The following is a 15,447-nucleotide window of genomic DNA, read 5'->3' on the forward strand; positions in this document are numbered from 1 at the left end:
TAAAATGGAAATGTAACAGAGAGTTAGGTTCATAATTATTATTTAATGCTTCTTTTCCTATTAAGCTTATTATTTTCTAAATATAATAATAAATATAATTTATTATTTATTGTTTAATATTATTAATTAAATTTTAGGACAGAGTTTGGGAATTTAGTTCAAATAAAGTACTTATTATTTACAAAAAAAATTATTGATTTAAATTACACAAGTTATTTCAATGGAGGTATTAAAAATGGCAAAAAATAGTTTCTTAAAAAATTAAAATACATAAAAATCTGAGCAAACTAAAATATACAATAATAATTAAATTTAATTGTGATTACGTTTAATTCAAGATTAGCTAACTGATAAAAGTAAAATAACCGTTAATTATACAGAAAAAGGGCCAATAATTGTATAAAAATCAAAATAAAATAAAAAAACGATTTAAATAAAACAAATCGATTGATTTGATTTTTATTAAAATAAATCGAAAAAGTGGCAACCCTGAATGTACGATCTCGTGTACATTTTAGGACGAAGACGTGGTGCCGCGAAAGAGGAAGCGCTTCACCTGGAAATGCAGATGGAAACTGCTCGTCATCTTCTCCAACTCCTTTCTTCTTTGCGCTATTTTAGTCAGCTATTTAATATGGTACATATATCAACAAAGTAAGTATCGACCAATTTATAATCTGCCTATTTTTACGTACAATCGGAAGTTACAACCACCCCCTGGTATTGTAGCCAGTAGCCACCACGTGCAGCAAATAAGTTAGGACGCCTATGTAATACGCACCAATCGTTCAAATTCTCAATCAAATCAAAATTAGCTGCCCCGTCCCCCGAGGTAATGAGGGGCTGATTAATTAGTTAGCTTGTACACCGATTACCTAAGCAGTTAATACTTTGAGATTACGGTAAGATTTACAATGAGTACTTTGAGATTACGCGAAGATTTACAATGAGTACTTTGAGATTACGCGAAGATTTACAATGAGTACTTTGAGATTACGCGAAGATTTACAATGAGTTCTTTGAGATTACGCGAAGATTTACAATGAGTACTTTGAGATTACGTGAAGATTGACAATGAGTACTATGCCCATTTTGGGTGTTTTTTTTGTGATTAACGTGAATACTGTTATAAGGGGTTACGGGAGACAAGCGCCCGAAACATTTCGAATTTCCCCCTTGAGGTGAAAAGGTTGTCCACCCCCGATATATGTTGACGCAAAAAATACAGATGAAGGACAGCCAAGAATGCGTGTATTTTAGTTCGGGAATGTGGGCGGGAAAGGAAAAACGTCACCGTCGTGCGTTTCAGTCGCGTCAAAAGACTTTTTTAGGGAACCAATCAGATACTGGGCCGATTTGATTGACTATTAAGGGGAGGAGCTTCCTGGCAGACCGCGAAGGTCTGCCAGTGTATTTGTCTTATGAAATAGTTTAAAGGGAGCATGAACTAAGTTAAAAAAAACGTTTGCTTACTTGTTCTTAAAGTAACTAGCGCCAATCATTCTTAGCTTATGTTAAACCTAGTGGTAAAAAAATTAAATTCGTGGATTCACCATAAACATGGAAGTGGATACTCCCTTTTAGAGATGAGTTTTGGGCCCGATATCGAAGTTTTAGGCGGGTCGGGTCGAGTTTAATTTTATATTTTTTTCGGGCCGAGACAGGTCGGGTTTAAAAAAAATCTTCTCGGCAGTTCAGGTTTAAATTTTTTTTTAAAATTTTCTCGGCAGGTCGGGTTTAAATTTTTTTAAATTTTCTCGGCAGGTCGTGTTTAAAAATTTTAAAATCTTCTCGGCAGTTCGGGTTTAAATTATTTTAAAATTTCTCTGGCACCTTTTCCGGAGAGAGGAGAGAGACGCTCTCAGTATGTTGTTATAAAATATAATTAAGTTTCTGATAATTAAAAAAAATCCTATAAAATCATGAAAATTACCAAAAAATGGTCAGGGATTTTAAATCCGAAAATTTCGTACGAACCCTGTTATTGAAGCGTTAAAACGAACCATGGCTATGGACTGCAATGCAAAGGATGATAGAGTTAGCGAATAAGTAGATTAGTCCATTACGAAAAGGGATTAGAAAGCTTAACCCTAAACAAATCTGAAGAAATATAAAAACTTACTAATAGCTCGTACCGATAGGTCTTCGAGCAAAAGAAAATGACGACATTTCGTATATACAAAAGGGTGTATCCTGTATACGGCAAAAAATAAAACATTTAAAACCTTTATACTCCACCACCCTCACCCTATTCGGCTTTCCGTTGCTACGCAACTCGTTTTGAACTTTTTAATGTTTAGGCTTAGTTTCTATATTCGGTTTAATAGAGTACGAGCCAGCCTTCCCGCACGGTACTGATGAGTCCCAAATAGGACGAAACCGGTCTACCGTTGGAGATTTTGGCTATTTTACTTAATTTAATTTAGTTTTTCACTCGCAGATCTATTTGGTCCGAGTTTCGCGTCTTTTTGTTTGCTCGAAGACCTATCGGTACGAGCTATTAGTAAGTTTTATATTTCTTCAAATTTGTTTAGGGTGTAGCTATATTATCCCTTTTCATAATGGACTAATCGACTTATTCGCTAACTCTATCATCCTGTTATTGAAGCGTCTATTTAACCCGGCCACCGGTAATTGGTTTCACAAGTCACTAGTTATTAAATATTATTGACGGCTTTTAAAATTCATTTTGCGCGTGAAAATACCTCTACATGTTATGGTCGATAAAGCAAGCAAAGAAGGCTGTGTGCCCAAGACATGTACCTGAAGTGTCGCGCGCTATAAACGTCATTTCAAAATCCGTCAATTATGGTCTACTTTTCCCCGGCACTAGAGGGGGAAGGAAAAACGTCACCGAAGACGTCAGTTGTAAGGAACCAATGAGATACCGGCGCGATTTGATTGAAGTTTTGGGGGAGGAGCATATTGTGAGGTGAATGACAAAAATCGACTCAGTAGAAATGAAAACATTATTTGTGTAACTGTGTCCTTAACGAGGCGTTGAAAGCAACGGATTCACGTCGGGGCTTCCGGTTGCTAATATTTTAAAAGGGCTTATTACCAGAAGTGAGTTTTCCTTTGATCTTTTTGTTTTTCTTAGCGTGCGCCATATAGAGGATAAAATTATGGTACATATTTAATTTCCGCGTAATTTTAAAACTTAGAACCGTTTAAAATGCAAATTACTTACGGGGAAATAGATATTTATGCGGCTGAAAGCAGAATTTGTAATCACCTTTTTACCAGAAGTAAGTGACCTTACGTAGTTTTAGGTGAACATGGCGCTATGGAAATATAGAGTTTGGTTCGCCTACTTCTGGTCTTACGATATTCTCCGTCCGATGAAATTTATTAATTAAAATGTATCTTTTTGTTTAGATATTCCGGTTGCAATAGATAGCACTACAGAAAAATCAAGTAAGAATACACACATTTTCTACATTTTTATTAATATGATAAATTTTTTAATATTTTGAATATTTTATTGGTGCCTCAATATAACATCTTCAAGGAAATCGCCAAGAAGTAATATTTCAGAGAGCCAGGACCTGCAAGACTCTGTTTATATGGTGCTTGTTGAAATAATAGTAACTCTTCACCTGTAAATAGAACGTCGTGTTTTTGTTACGCCTTAATACGTCAAACAAAGCTACCTGGTTAAAAGGAAACACTTGTTCCATACCGTATCAAACAGCAAGGACCAGATAAAGAGTAGCTTGCACGTCCATGCTCTGTGTATTAATTCTGCATAACTAATTGCTAAATTAATTATGTTCAATTGAAGCGCCTATTAAGGAAAACTCTTACTACCTATGTTAATTCAAATATACAGGGTGTTTCAAAAGGTTATGCACATATTTGAAGGAGTTGTAGGGGGTGAGTTGAGAAGTATACCTGTTTTTCCCCATTTTCCTACGATGAGTTAAAAGAGCGCCAGAGAGCTTTAAAGTGTGGCCTACTAGCCCCGGGAAGTAGGCTGCTACCAGCGCAAAACCAAGCAGCAGGGAAATGCGAACATAAAGGTAAAAAATGACTTTGTAAACCAATCAAGGTAACCAGCGTAAAAAAGTAAACTTAAACAGTATTTTAAGTCCCTGCTGCTTGGTTTTGCGCTTGTTGCAGCCTACTTCCAAGGGCTAGTAGGCCACACTTTGAAGCTCTCTGGCGCTCTTTTAACTCATCGTAGGAAAATAGAAAAAAAAAACAGGCATACTTCTCAACTCACCCCCTACAACTCCTTCAAATTTTTGCATAACCTTTTGAAACACCCTGTATAATATTTAAGCGGCTCTAGATTTTGATGTGTAATCAAAGGAATAATTTAATTTCCCTCTTGACAACCTTTTATAATTGTCACCCCTCTTCATTCATTTCTAGCTTTTATCCGACAGTTAATTTTCACTGTCAATATGAAACGGCGAGCGTCGATGCCAAAAAAATCCCATTAAGCTTGGTTTCCACTAGCGTACGTTATAGATTTTTCTTTACGCGCGTGCTGAAGTTAAGGTACAAACCGTTACGTGTGCTAGTGGAAACTAAGCATTAGACCTTACGCTTTGTTTCCACTAGCGCATATCGTAAGGTAATTTTCTTTAAGCGCAAAAAAACTTTGTACGTGCCAAAGTTAAGTGATGCAGCGTTACGCGCTTATGGAAACTAAGCATTAGACACTAGCACATATCGCAAGTTAATTTTCTTTTCGCTTGTTTAAACTATTGTGCGTCTCAAAGTTAAGTGACGGGGCGTTACGCGTGCTAGTGGAAACTAAGCATTCGACCTAAAGCTTTGTTTCCACTAGCACATATCGCAAGTTAATTTTCTTTTCGCGTGTTTAAACTATTGTACGTCTCAAAGTTAAGTGACGGGGCGTTACGCGTGCTAGTGGAAACTAAGCATTCGACCTAAAGCTTTGTTTCCACTAGCACATATCGCAAGTTAATTTTCTTTTCGCGTGTTTAAACTATTGTACGTCTCAAAGTTAAGTGACGGGGCGTTACGCGTGCTAGTGGAAACTAAGCATTCGACCTAAAGCTTTGTTTCCACTAGCACATATCGCAAGTTAATTTTCTTTTCGCGTGTTTAAACTATTGTACGTCTCAAAGTTAAGTGACGGGGCGTTACGCGTGCTAGTGGAAACTAAGCATTCGACCTAAAGCTTAGTTTCCACTAGCGTTCTTAGTAATGTACTTTTCTTAACGCGCTTAAAGGCCTAGGTTTTCGTCTGCCTGTCACCCTTTAAATTTACTTTCATTCCAAACAAATACCCTGGTGGTAGGCCAACAGCAGAACTCGTTGGCGCTAGTGGAAACTAAGCATTAGAAGTAAAACTTCCTAGAAATGTTTTATGATTTGTAAATCATATTTTCCCTGGCTATGGGTTTAAAAAAGCACTATAATAACGGGTTTTTTTTTTCGATTTATTTCTGATGAAACCTCAATTGAAAAAGGAGCTGTTCTTAAATAATTATAGTAACATAAACCTTAAAAATATAAAATTTCTTTCAAAATTAAGCATTGATTGATTGTTTTACCTCAAGAAAACGAATTTAGCTATTATAAATGAGAAAGACCAGTAACTAAATTAAAATACTCAGAAACCTAAATTTATTGACAATTTAGGTTCCACTGTGATATGTAACGTTTGGACAAATCCCCTTTTACTACGTTACGTTATTTGCGGAAACATCAGTATAGCAGTGTGACCACACTTCCTATATTTTATAATTTTTCCTATAATGTCTTCCTATAACTTCGTATAATTGGACAATTTTCCTATTTTTCGTGCTTTATACTTTGCTTTAAAGTTCGATAGAATGCGCTCAAAAACAGCCCGTTGTTTACTAAGCCCTATTTTAATTGGCTGGTGTTTTAAAATGAAAATTTAATATTATTTTAATAAATTTATCTATTCACAAAGTCTGTGCGGTTTTCATATGAAATGTAATATTTATATTCAACCAAAGTTCCTTTCAAAATCATTGTTTTATCTTTATTAAAATTATTTATAATTTCCTATAAATTATAACTAGCAGCCGCGTGTGGCTAAGCAAGTGGCGAGCGAAATCTTCGTTCTAAACCACACCCGTTTCTATGAGAATTATACTTACAAGGAGAGTACCCGAGGTGTTTATTACCGATTTTGTTGAAAGTCGGGCGTAATGTAGACCTATATGAGATATGAATTTTCCCAAAAGGAGACGTTGCACTACCCATTCGTTTTGCCATGGAAACCGAAAATGTTTTTGACCACTTAAAACAAAAATAAGATTTTTTCCTTATTTTACCGAAAAATTGTTACAATTTTACCCCCATAATGTTCCAATTTACTCAAACTTGATGTTTACCTAAATGTGATCAAAATTAGCCATTTCGTGATTTTAATTTTTTTTAAAAAACCTATGCTTTTTTAAATGGAGATTTTTTTGTTTGAAGTGGTCAAAATATTTTCGTTTGCCATGGCAAATCGACGGGTAGTGCAACGTCTCCTTTTGGGAAATTTCACACCTCATATAGGTCTACATTACGCCCGATTTTGAACAAAATCGGCAATAAACACCACGGGTACTCTCCTTGTTAGACATTCCAAGTGTATGCTTTTATAATTTCCTGATCATAAGTGTCTTTATGTATGACAAAGTGTCATTGGTACGATGACTTTCCCAAACTTAACTCATCTTTTTTGTTTCATTTTATGGTTCCCCGATTATTTTTAAACGCGTTCCGTCCGCCTAGGACCGAACGTGTTTGTTTTCTTGCGTAAGATCATTTCCGGGTGGCAGCTTTGCCAGACGTACGATAATTATCGTACACGTCGATAATTTCGAGATAATTTTTGGGACGTACGATATTTTCCAATTGCGAACTATATAGTACGCATTTTTAGATAATTCAGCTCACGCGTACGATAAGTTACGATAATTTTTTTAATTGCCTGAAACCCAGTTAAAACTGAGATTTTTAAACATAACTTTTCAATCGGTCGAGCTTTAAGTGTTATTAGAAAAATTTATTTCTCAAGTTTAACGTCACTATCTCACACACATTTTAAATCTCAAGCATACCATAATTTTTCCTGAGATCGAAATTTTTTTGGCTGTGGTACGATAATTTGAGTTTCAGGAACTGGCAACCCTACCCAGAGGGTTTCTGGTTCAGCGGTTAATCTATTTCGTTCATTGGCAGCGGAGGAATGCATCTTGCTTCGCGTGCCCATGTGCCACAAGCACAAGGTGGCGTACTCGCGCACGACGCCGACAAACATCTTGGGTCATCTATCGCAAAACGAAGCCAGCGACGCCATCGGCCGCTACGAGCCATTAGTCAGTGTCAAGTGCTACAGCCTTCTGCCGCTCTTCCTCTGCTCGCTCTTCGCTCCCAAGTGTATTGGAAGTGGCAAATCCGTTCCGCCCTGCCGAAGTTTATGCCAAGGTAATTTGTCTTACTCAATAATATCTCCCTCCTCTCGCCCCCGAGTTGTTGACTTTGGCGCTAAAACCGCCGATTCCCGCCTAGTTCCCTTTCTCACCCCGAGAGGACGCGTCACGGAGACCCCGCGAGAGGGGCCCCGTTGCCTGGCGACTCTTTACGAGGAGTAAAGCTAAAGGAGCCGTCATGAAAGGTTATTTGAAAGCGTGATTCCGGCGGGAGAATGGGGGATAACAAAAAAGGGAGTCAACCAGGTCAGGGGGGTTGGGAAGGGGATGTTCATACGTGATGACGTCAACACCGCAGATTCTCCAACTCGCGTTCTCCTTTGACGCGATTACGCTCGTACACGCGCGGAAAACTCCCGTGGGTTACTTCTTTTTTACCAGCACCTCAATAGGCCTTTCCATAAAATATTTCTACGTGCTTTCACTGTTTTTTTCGACGTCCCCCACCACCAATTTCGATGAAATTAAACAAAAAGTTGGCTGTACTTTTTGCATTTTCCGTTAAGATTTCCTAAAAACATTTTACACGGAGTTCGGGTTAGGCTTAGTGAGTTCAGAGTTCAAACTGATTTTAATTTATTTTCGATACTAATTAAATTAATTATTATTGCAATACCCATATGAACTCTGTGAAAGTATTGTTAATACTTAGATATTTATAAGATAGTATTTTATGATAAACAACAATCTTTACCTGATACACAGTGGCTGTCAATGAAATGTTAAGCACAAGGAATCCATACGTCTACTTTGAATGCTTGTCTTGCCGTATCGCGTATGGTAAGATCACTCTGACAGCCCCGCCTACGAGAGGAAAAATCCCCTCTGCGCGCGCTCCCCTCTCACGTTGTTGTTTGTTAAGTTAACATAGTGACGTCAAAAAAACCGCTAGCCACATCGAGACGAAAATCTGCCGCGATAAGCATTCTGAGTAGAGGTATGGATTCCTGTGAGCCCTAATATGCGAAACTATAAACTAAATTTGGTCTTAAGCAACTTATTAAAATGGGAAAACAAAATCACGTAACTACCATATTACAGCCAACTTAGATTCGGTAACTCGTTTTCATAGTTGGCCGTGCGACGGAAAAGAAAAAAAAATATTCCTTCCAGATAATGCCGACAGCTACAAATTATTTTAAATAATAATAATAAGATAATTTAGATGAATCGATCAGAATTTAAACCGCCATTAGCTAAATAAAATGAATAATAGTTCGTATTTCTTAGGATAGATGGCGCTGCAGTTCCCGACACGTGACTACCATCTTTTCATTCCCATCCCCCCTATACTTTATAGTTTCGCCTATTCCCACGTTAGCATGACAGTGACGCGTTAAAATTGTTGAGCAGCTTGGCTCCTTACCTTTCCACCGCGATATTTATTAAGCTCTGGTGCCGAAATCCAAACCTCGTTGGAAAGATAATGAAAAATAGAAATCCAATTTTGAAACTGACCCCGATTATACCACGGCTCATGCGGGCGGCAATTTCCCTCGGCTTCCGATTTCCCTAATCTTAAGTATTTGCGTGATGTCTTTGCAGGACCCCTATCTGCAAATTAGCAGCTCCTCGTCTTTTATAATCCCTGGCGCTTCAGTCCTAGCCTAAATATTAACTCGGCTCGCTCGGAGGAAATATTTCGAAAGCCAAGGCTTAGCGCCGGGCTTAACGGTATTTATATATATCGGTTGCCAAAGATAAACATTGAACGCGGCGTCGGCGACGGAGCTAATGCGTCGAGCAATTTGGCGCTGGAAATGGGCGAGTATTGATTGCGGATTCCTCAGGCCGCGTCCGATTTTAATATTCGCCGGAACACGAGCCGTTTCCTTCCGTAAATGTTAAAGGTAAAATGATGTTGCCGGCCGTTCCTTTAATGGATTAACTTTATACTTGGAAATTTATAACGAGCGAACTATATTGCATGGTTTGTCGTTTACGATATACTCGGAACATAAGTAACGTAATACCAATAAGTATGACAATTTACAAAAATTATCGTCGAACTGATTTTAAAGCTATTTCGAAATGTAGGTATTAAATATTAAGATTACCAACTTAATCAATTTTAATCTTTATACGGCCAAAGCTACAAATTTATTTTTAATCAGATTTACTCATACAAGGGTGTACTATTAATCAAGTAAATTATCAAGGTTTGGTTCGGCACAAAGCCCCCAAGTGTCCAAATATTGTAAAATTTACCACTACCAAGGGCGATAATATAACAGTCAGTTCGAAAAAGGTTCAGTAAGAAAATTCGCGACCGAAACGATTCTAGGGCCCAGGCTGTAGTTTCGATCGTAGCCCATTCGACCGAATCCCGTTCAACCGAATCCCATTCAATCGATTCCTGTTCGATCGAAAAACTCTCCAAATTGGCCGGATTTCAATTTATACTTTATGTGTTACCAAAACAATAAAATTGGGCGAAGTAAAACTGACGAAGAGCTGTTTTATTAGTTCAGTATGTACTAATATCCAAAAATTTCGTAGGAGGGATAAAAACAGGGGCTTTGGGTGGAGAACAAAAGCAGTCTATTTCCGGGAACCCCCTGTTACCTTACCTAACCTAACCTAACCTATCTTATACTACCTCCATGTGATAGCATGCAATGATCTTGTCCAATGCTTGCTAAAACATGAAATCAATGTCAATGCCGTGGTAAATATGTTTGTATTGTGATGTTTAGTAACGGCCAATAATTTGTATTTCGCCCCGAAAAAAATTACATTCTGTACTGGCATTGGCATGCAAACAATATTACATTTTTGAAAATACCGCCAAAACATTCCCAGTTAAAAACTTTTAAAACGGTCCCGTGAAGTGTACTATAGTCTGAAAAACATTAAAGTCGTCACGTACCCTGTTATATCCTTGAAACTCATAAATTCAGATATTTAAGAAAAATCATACCATGGCTATAAATTGAAATTGTTGCTAGAAAAATTCTTTCAAATGGGATTCGGTTGAATAGGCATACTCCGTAGTTTCTCCGAGGTAGCGCCTATGATCTAGGGTCTGCTACGGGCAAATTAAAAAGTCATAATGACGTTTTTACTTAAATAAACTTATCAAAATATAAGCAAACAATGCAAAAATTATATGACAATGCAAGTATCATTATTTTTAAAGTCAAATTTACGAATAACGATGAGGAAAAATTCAATGACGAATCAAAGGGGGCGTAGCGATAGTTTTCGGTCGCGAATTGGTATTATTTAATCAAAAAGGAGTGTCATACTTATGGTCGTAAAGTTACTTATGCTCAGAAGTACGATATTTACCTCTTAGAAAGAAGTATTAATCTCCCTACAACATTGTAAAACAAAAGTTTTTTTAAAGGTGCATCAATTCAGCCTTTCTCGGAAAAAGGGTATCCTGTTTGAGAGAATCCTGAAGGGTGCTTTGAAGAAACCCTTTTAAAAATGAAGGGCATTAAAGGTTCATTAAGCATACGAAATTTCGAACTGCCTCGTTGGCTTGACTGCTTTAAAGGGATCATGTAAAACCTACATAAACTATTCTATCGATTTCTAAATCAAAAAATAAGTTTTTAATACGAATACATTTTTTAATTAAATAAATTAAAATTTTCATTAATTAAATTAAAATTTTCATAACCTAAATTAAAATTTTCATTAATTAAATTAAAATTTGCATGAATTCAATTAAAATTTGCATTAATTAAATTAAAATTTGCATTAATTAAATTAAAATTTGCATTAATTAAATTAAAATTTGGATTAATTAAATTAAAATTTGCATTAATTAAATTAAAATTTGCATTAATTAAATTAAAATTTGCATTAATTAAAGTAAAATGTATCTAGTGTGTAATTCTCGGTAAATGAACAAGAATATTTATATTTATGGAGAATGACAAGGGTTGCCACACGTCAGGAAAAACCCGGAAATCAGGGAAAAGTCAGGGAATTTAAAAATGGGCCTAAAATGTCCGGGAATTTTAAGAATTTGTAAAAGGTCAGGAATTCAATTTTCTCTTGACACTTTTTGAAGGTAAATTTACTCTAGATCGATGACAAAATCTTTGATTATCATTTATTTCCTTGAATGTTTCGACATTTCAATAACCTTTTTACTGAAATATAAGGCCATTATAATTTCTTAACTTCTGATAAAAGTAAAATATAAAAAGTCAGGGAAAACAAGGAATAGTCAGGGAATTTGAATCTGAAAATTTTGTGGCGACGATTTTTAGCCCAGCTCCTAAGCCACCTCACGCTCTAGCCGTAAGCTCCTCCCCCCGAACAATATAAAATCAGCTCGGTATTTCATTGGTTCCTTAAAACTGACGTCTTCCGACGCGATTGAAGGCACAAATAACCTTTGTGCCTAGTAGAGTGTCGCATGGTTAAACGGAATAACTATATAACTTCATAAAAATTCCGTAATGGCTGTTCTAAAATAGGAGTCATGAAAAGCCTACGAACTAGGCGTAACGCCTGGCACCTCTAGCGGATTTTTGTGCCGTACTTCGAACAATCCGCCCATTAGGTGATCCTAATTTTCCCACTTGCTCACTTCGCTCACTCATATAGAAATAAACAAGTGCGTCGAGAGGGGGTAAAGGAATTTCAGTGAGCAAAATTCAATTTTTCTCACTGAATTTTAAAGGTGGTGTATCATGGAAAATTGAACTTCACTCACTGGGCTTTGAGGGAAAGGAAACTTGCAGGGGAAGTGAACGAAATCGAATTTTTATCACTATAGTTAATAAAGTTGAAATATCATTTCAATTTTACTCACTAGGATTTGTAAGTCAAAAAGTATTATTTAAGGATTAGGTATATGTTTCTATTTATTTAGCAATTTAGCTACCTATCAAATATTATTCTCTAGATGTTTTAAATGAAAATATATTCAAACCTTAATTCGTACCGTTTTCATTGTTAATACTCATTTTACATCGGTAGTATGTAGTCCCGTGGATTAAACAGCACAGATGGCATCTTTTTTTCGAAGTATGCAATTTATTCTCCTTTCATCAGCAGCGTTAGATTTGCATATTTCAACTCCCAAACCACAAGTTGAGTGTTTGGAGTTGACATTTCTTTAGCCACCAACACGTTTGGCGCTCGGTCAAGCAGTATCGACTATATATTTACGAATTTTGGATATCTTTAATTTTAGCTTTTACATCGGCTTTGTCGAAATCTGTTAGTTCTTCAAATGTCTCTGACATTGGGTTTTCATTAAGACACATTTCTTCGTCAGAGAGGTGTGAGAGAACATAAAATAGCCATTTTCGCCCACTTAGGGAATCTTTTGGTAGTTTTGCGCGTTTGGCTTTTAAAATGGATAGCATGTAATACACAACAAATGGTCCGCTGTCGTTGGGCCATTGCTTTGGACAATCTCTACTGGAAACGCGTGTCCATTGGTTCAGTACAAACGGAATTCTGGCTGGGTTTAACGCGAGCTCTGCAAAGCACAAACGTGTTTTAAAATGTAGCTGTATTTCACTGGGAGCGGTATTCAATACATCCAGGATAAATACTCGTTTAGTTTTAAAATATATCAAACCCAATAGCCAATTATCACCTACATTAGAAGGATCTCGCGGCAACAGAAAAACCAGAATTTCAGCATTTGATGATTGCACTTTATGGAGAAAGCTTGCGTTTTTTTTACATGTACTGATAAATATTTTTTTAGTTTTTAACGCTTTATAAATGGTAACAAAAATATCAGTACTTATAAGTCGGAAATGCTTTGTTAAATCTAATCTTTTTACTAGAAGTTGTATACATTTTTCTGATAAGATAGAATTGATAGAACAAGTTCTTTCAATGTTTTAGTAATTTTATTTCTCATAAAATCGTATTTCATACAACTAAAGCCTATATCCCATCTATTTACATCGTCATTTAATTAAACTAAATGTTCCGAAACCAGTGGCGTAGCTGAGAACTCAGAGCCCCCCCCCCGCAAAAATCTCTATGAGGCCCCCTATATAATTTTTTTTATGGTTAGCTGGTTACCCCCGAAGCTCTAGGCCCCCCTTGAAGCTCGGGCCCCCCCCGCACCGCGGGCCCTGCGGACCATCAGCTACGCCACTGTCCGAAACGTCGTTCGTACTCTCGGAATCAGAAATCGTTTCAGATAATTCAGGTGATTCCAATAAATTAGACATGGTATTTCCTACTTCTTTACATAATACTGGAGGTTCTGAAACTTCGTTCAAAGTATTTGAATTCGTTTCGCAAGGTTTAGATATTTCTTCTAAATTGATTAAAGAATTTTCCACTTCTTTAGTTAACACTTTAGGTTCTAAAGCGTCGTTCGATTTTTCTGAAATATTTCCAAGGAATTTAGTTGTTTTCGCTAAATCGGAAAACGTATTTTCTACTTCTTCAATCTCATTCGTATTTTCAGAAATCGTTTCAAAAATTTTAGGTTCTTTGAATACAGTAGACACTGATAACTTGAATGATACCAGCTCTGACATTTTGAATGAAGATTCTTCAGACAATGTAAAGGTCACATGTGAAGAAATATCAAATCTTCCTTTAGTTTTGCCAAATAACGAAGAAACTGTCGAAGACGACATTGGAAATGAATTAATTAATAACTTGAATGATACCAACTATGGCATTCTAAATTACGATTCTTCAGACATTCTAAAGAAAACATGTGACGAAATATTAAATCTTTCTGTTTTTTTGCCAAACCAGAACGTAAAGGACAAATACGAAATAAATGTCGGAGAAGACCTTGGAAATGAAGTATTTGAAAATGCGAAAGGTACGATAGCGATGTCAAATGAAAACTTGTGGTGCGTCGATTTTGCTAACTCTAAGCGCATGTCCGCTAGTGATTTCTTGCGAAACGAACATACCGAAACGATATCAAAATCAAGGTTGGAAACACGATGGGCAAATAATGTTTTAGTAGAAAATACTATAAATTGCTTAATTAAACGGTTTCAACTAGAGAATCATGTTCTTTTTATTCAAGAAGCTTGACACTATTATTAACAAATATTGGTATTGTTACAACGTGCTTAAAGATGGCGATGTGACTAATAAAGATATTTTGGCAGTTTTAATGTCCAATGATTGTCAGTTTTCTAAGCAAACACAAAGGTCTGGATCACACTGGCTCTTGGGCTTAGTTAATTTTAAAGGAATGAAAATTTACATCCTTGATGGCATACACGTTGATGCAAAAGCCCTCCAATTACACTTTAAAACACTTATGTTTTGCAATGCTATCTTGTGATATCGCTAACATCTCATTCAACTCGAAGGAATGGTCATGCGTCTCCAGTAGAGACTGTCCGAAGCAATGGCCCAGTGACTGCGGACCCTTCGTGATTTACTACATGCTGTCCATACTTAAAGCCAAGCACACGGAACTACCAAAAGATTCCATTAGTACGTTCTCTCACACCTCTCCGATGATAAAATACAAACTATACCCCAAGTTCTTTGTTATAAAAACAAAGAAACTAGAAAAAAGGAAAGTATTGAAAAGTGTAATTATTGGCTTGCTGAAGCGGGTAAACTAAATTTAGATTGTCGAAATAAAAAAACCGAAGATGAACAAGCAAGTTGTTGGAACAATACTCGTATAAATGGAGAAATACCCTTCTAGTCTCAATTAGAAAATAAAACTGAATTTGTAACCACTATCTAACCATCTTCGGTTTTATGACATTTTCGTGTTTTGTGCCTAAAAATTTCCTTTCAATATATATATTAAAATTAATTTCAAATTCATTTAATAATTACGTTCTTTAGTTTCAATTTAGATAATTATTAAATATTTACACACATCATAACCTTTGAAAATAATTGGCATTCTGAAAACCTACAAAAAAAATCAATTTTGCTCACTTCCCCCGTAAGGTAGCTATCTCTCATAGCCCAGTGAGTAAAATCCAATTTCCCATTAAAATGATATTTCAATTTTATTAACTAGTGAGAAAAATTCGATTTTGCTCACTTCCCCTGCAAGTTTGCTTACCCTCAAAGCCCAGTGAGT

General features: G+C 36.3%; 1 protein-coding gene across 2 annotated transcripts in view; it reads left to right on the forward strand.

The window, feature by feature from the left end:
• Nucleotides 1-15,447, forward strand: part of LOC149939632 (transmembrane protease serine 2-like) — a 208,163-nt gene that overhangs the window by 117,777 nt on the left and 74,939 nt on the right. For both annotated transcript variants that reach the window (XM_090177954.1, XM_090177955.1), the window contains exons 4-6: nt 519-654; nt 3,379-3,417; nt 7,183-7,428. In XM_090177954.1, coding sequence (XP_090034080.1) covers nt 519-654; nt 3,379-3,417; nt 7,183-7,428 — 421 coding nt within the window. The remainder of the gene's footprint in view (nt 1-518; nt 655-3,378; nt 3,418-7,182; nt 7,429-15,447) is intronic.

The sequence above is a fragment of the Leiobunum rupestre genome, chromosome 6 (assembly GCF_980474605.1).
Source record: "Leiobunum rupestre chromosome 6, qqLeiRupe1.1.hap1, whole genome shotgun sequence".
NCBI classification, from domain to species: Eukaryota; Metazoa; Arthropoda; class Arachnida; order Opiliones; family Sclerosomatidae; genus Leiobunum; species Leiobunum rupestre.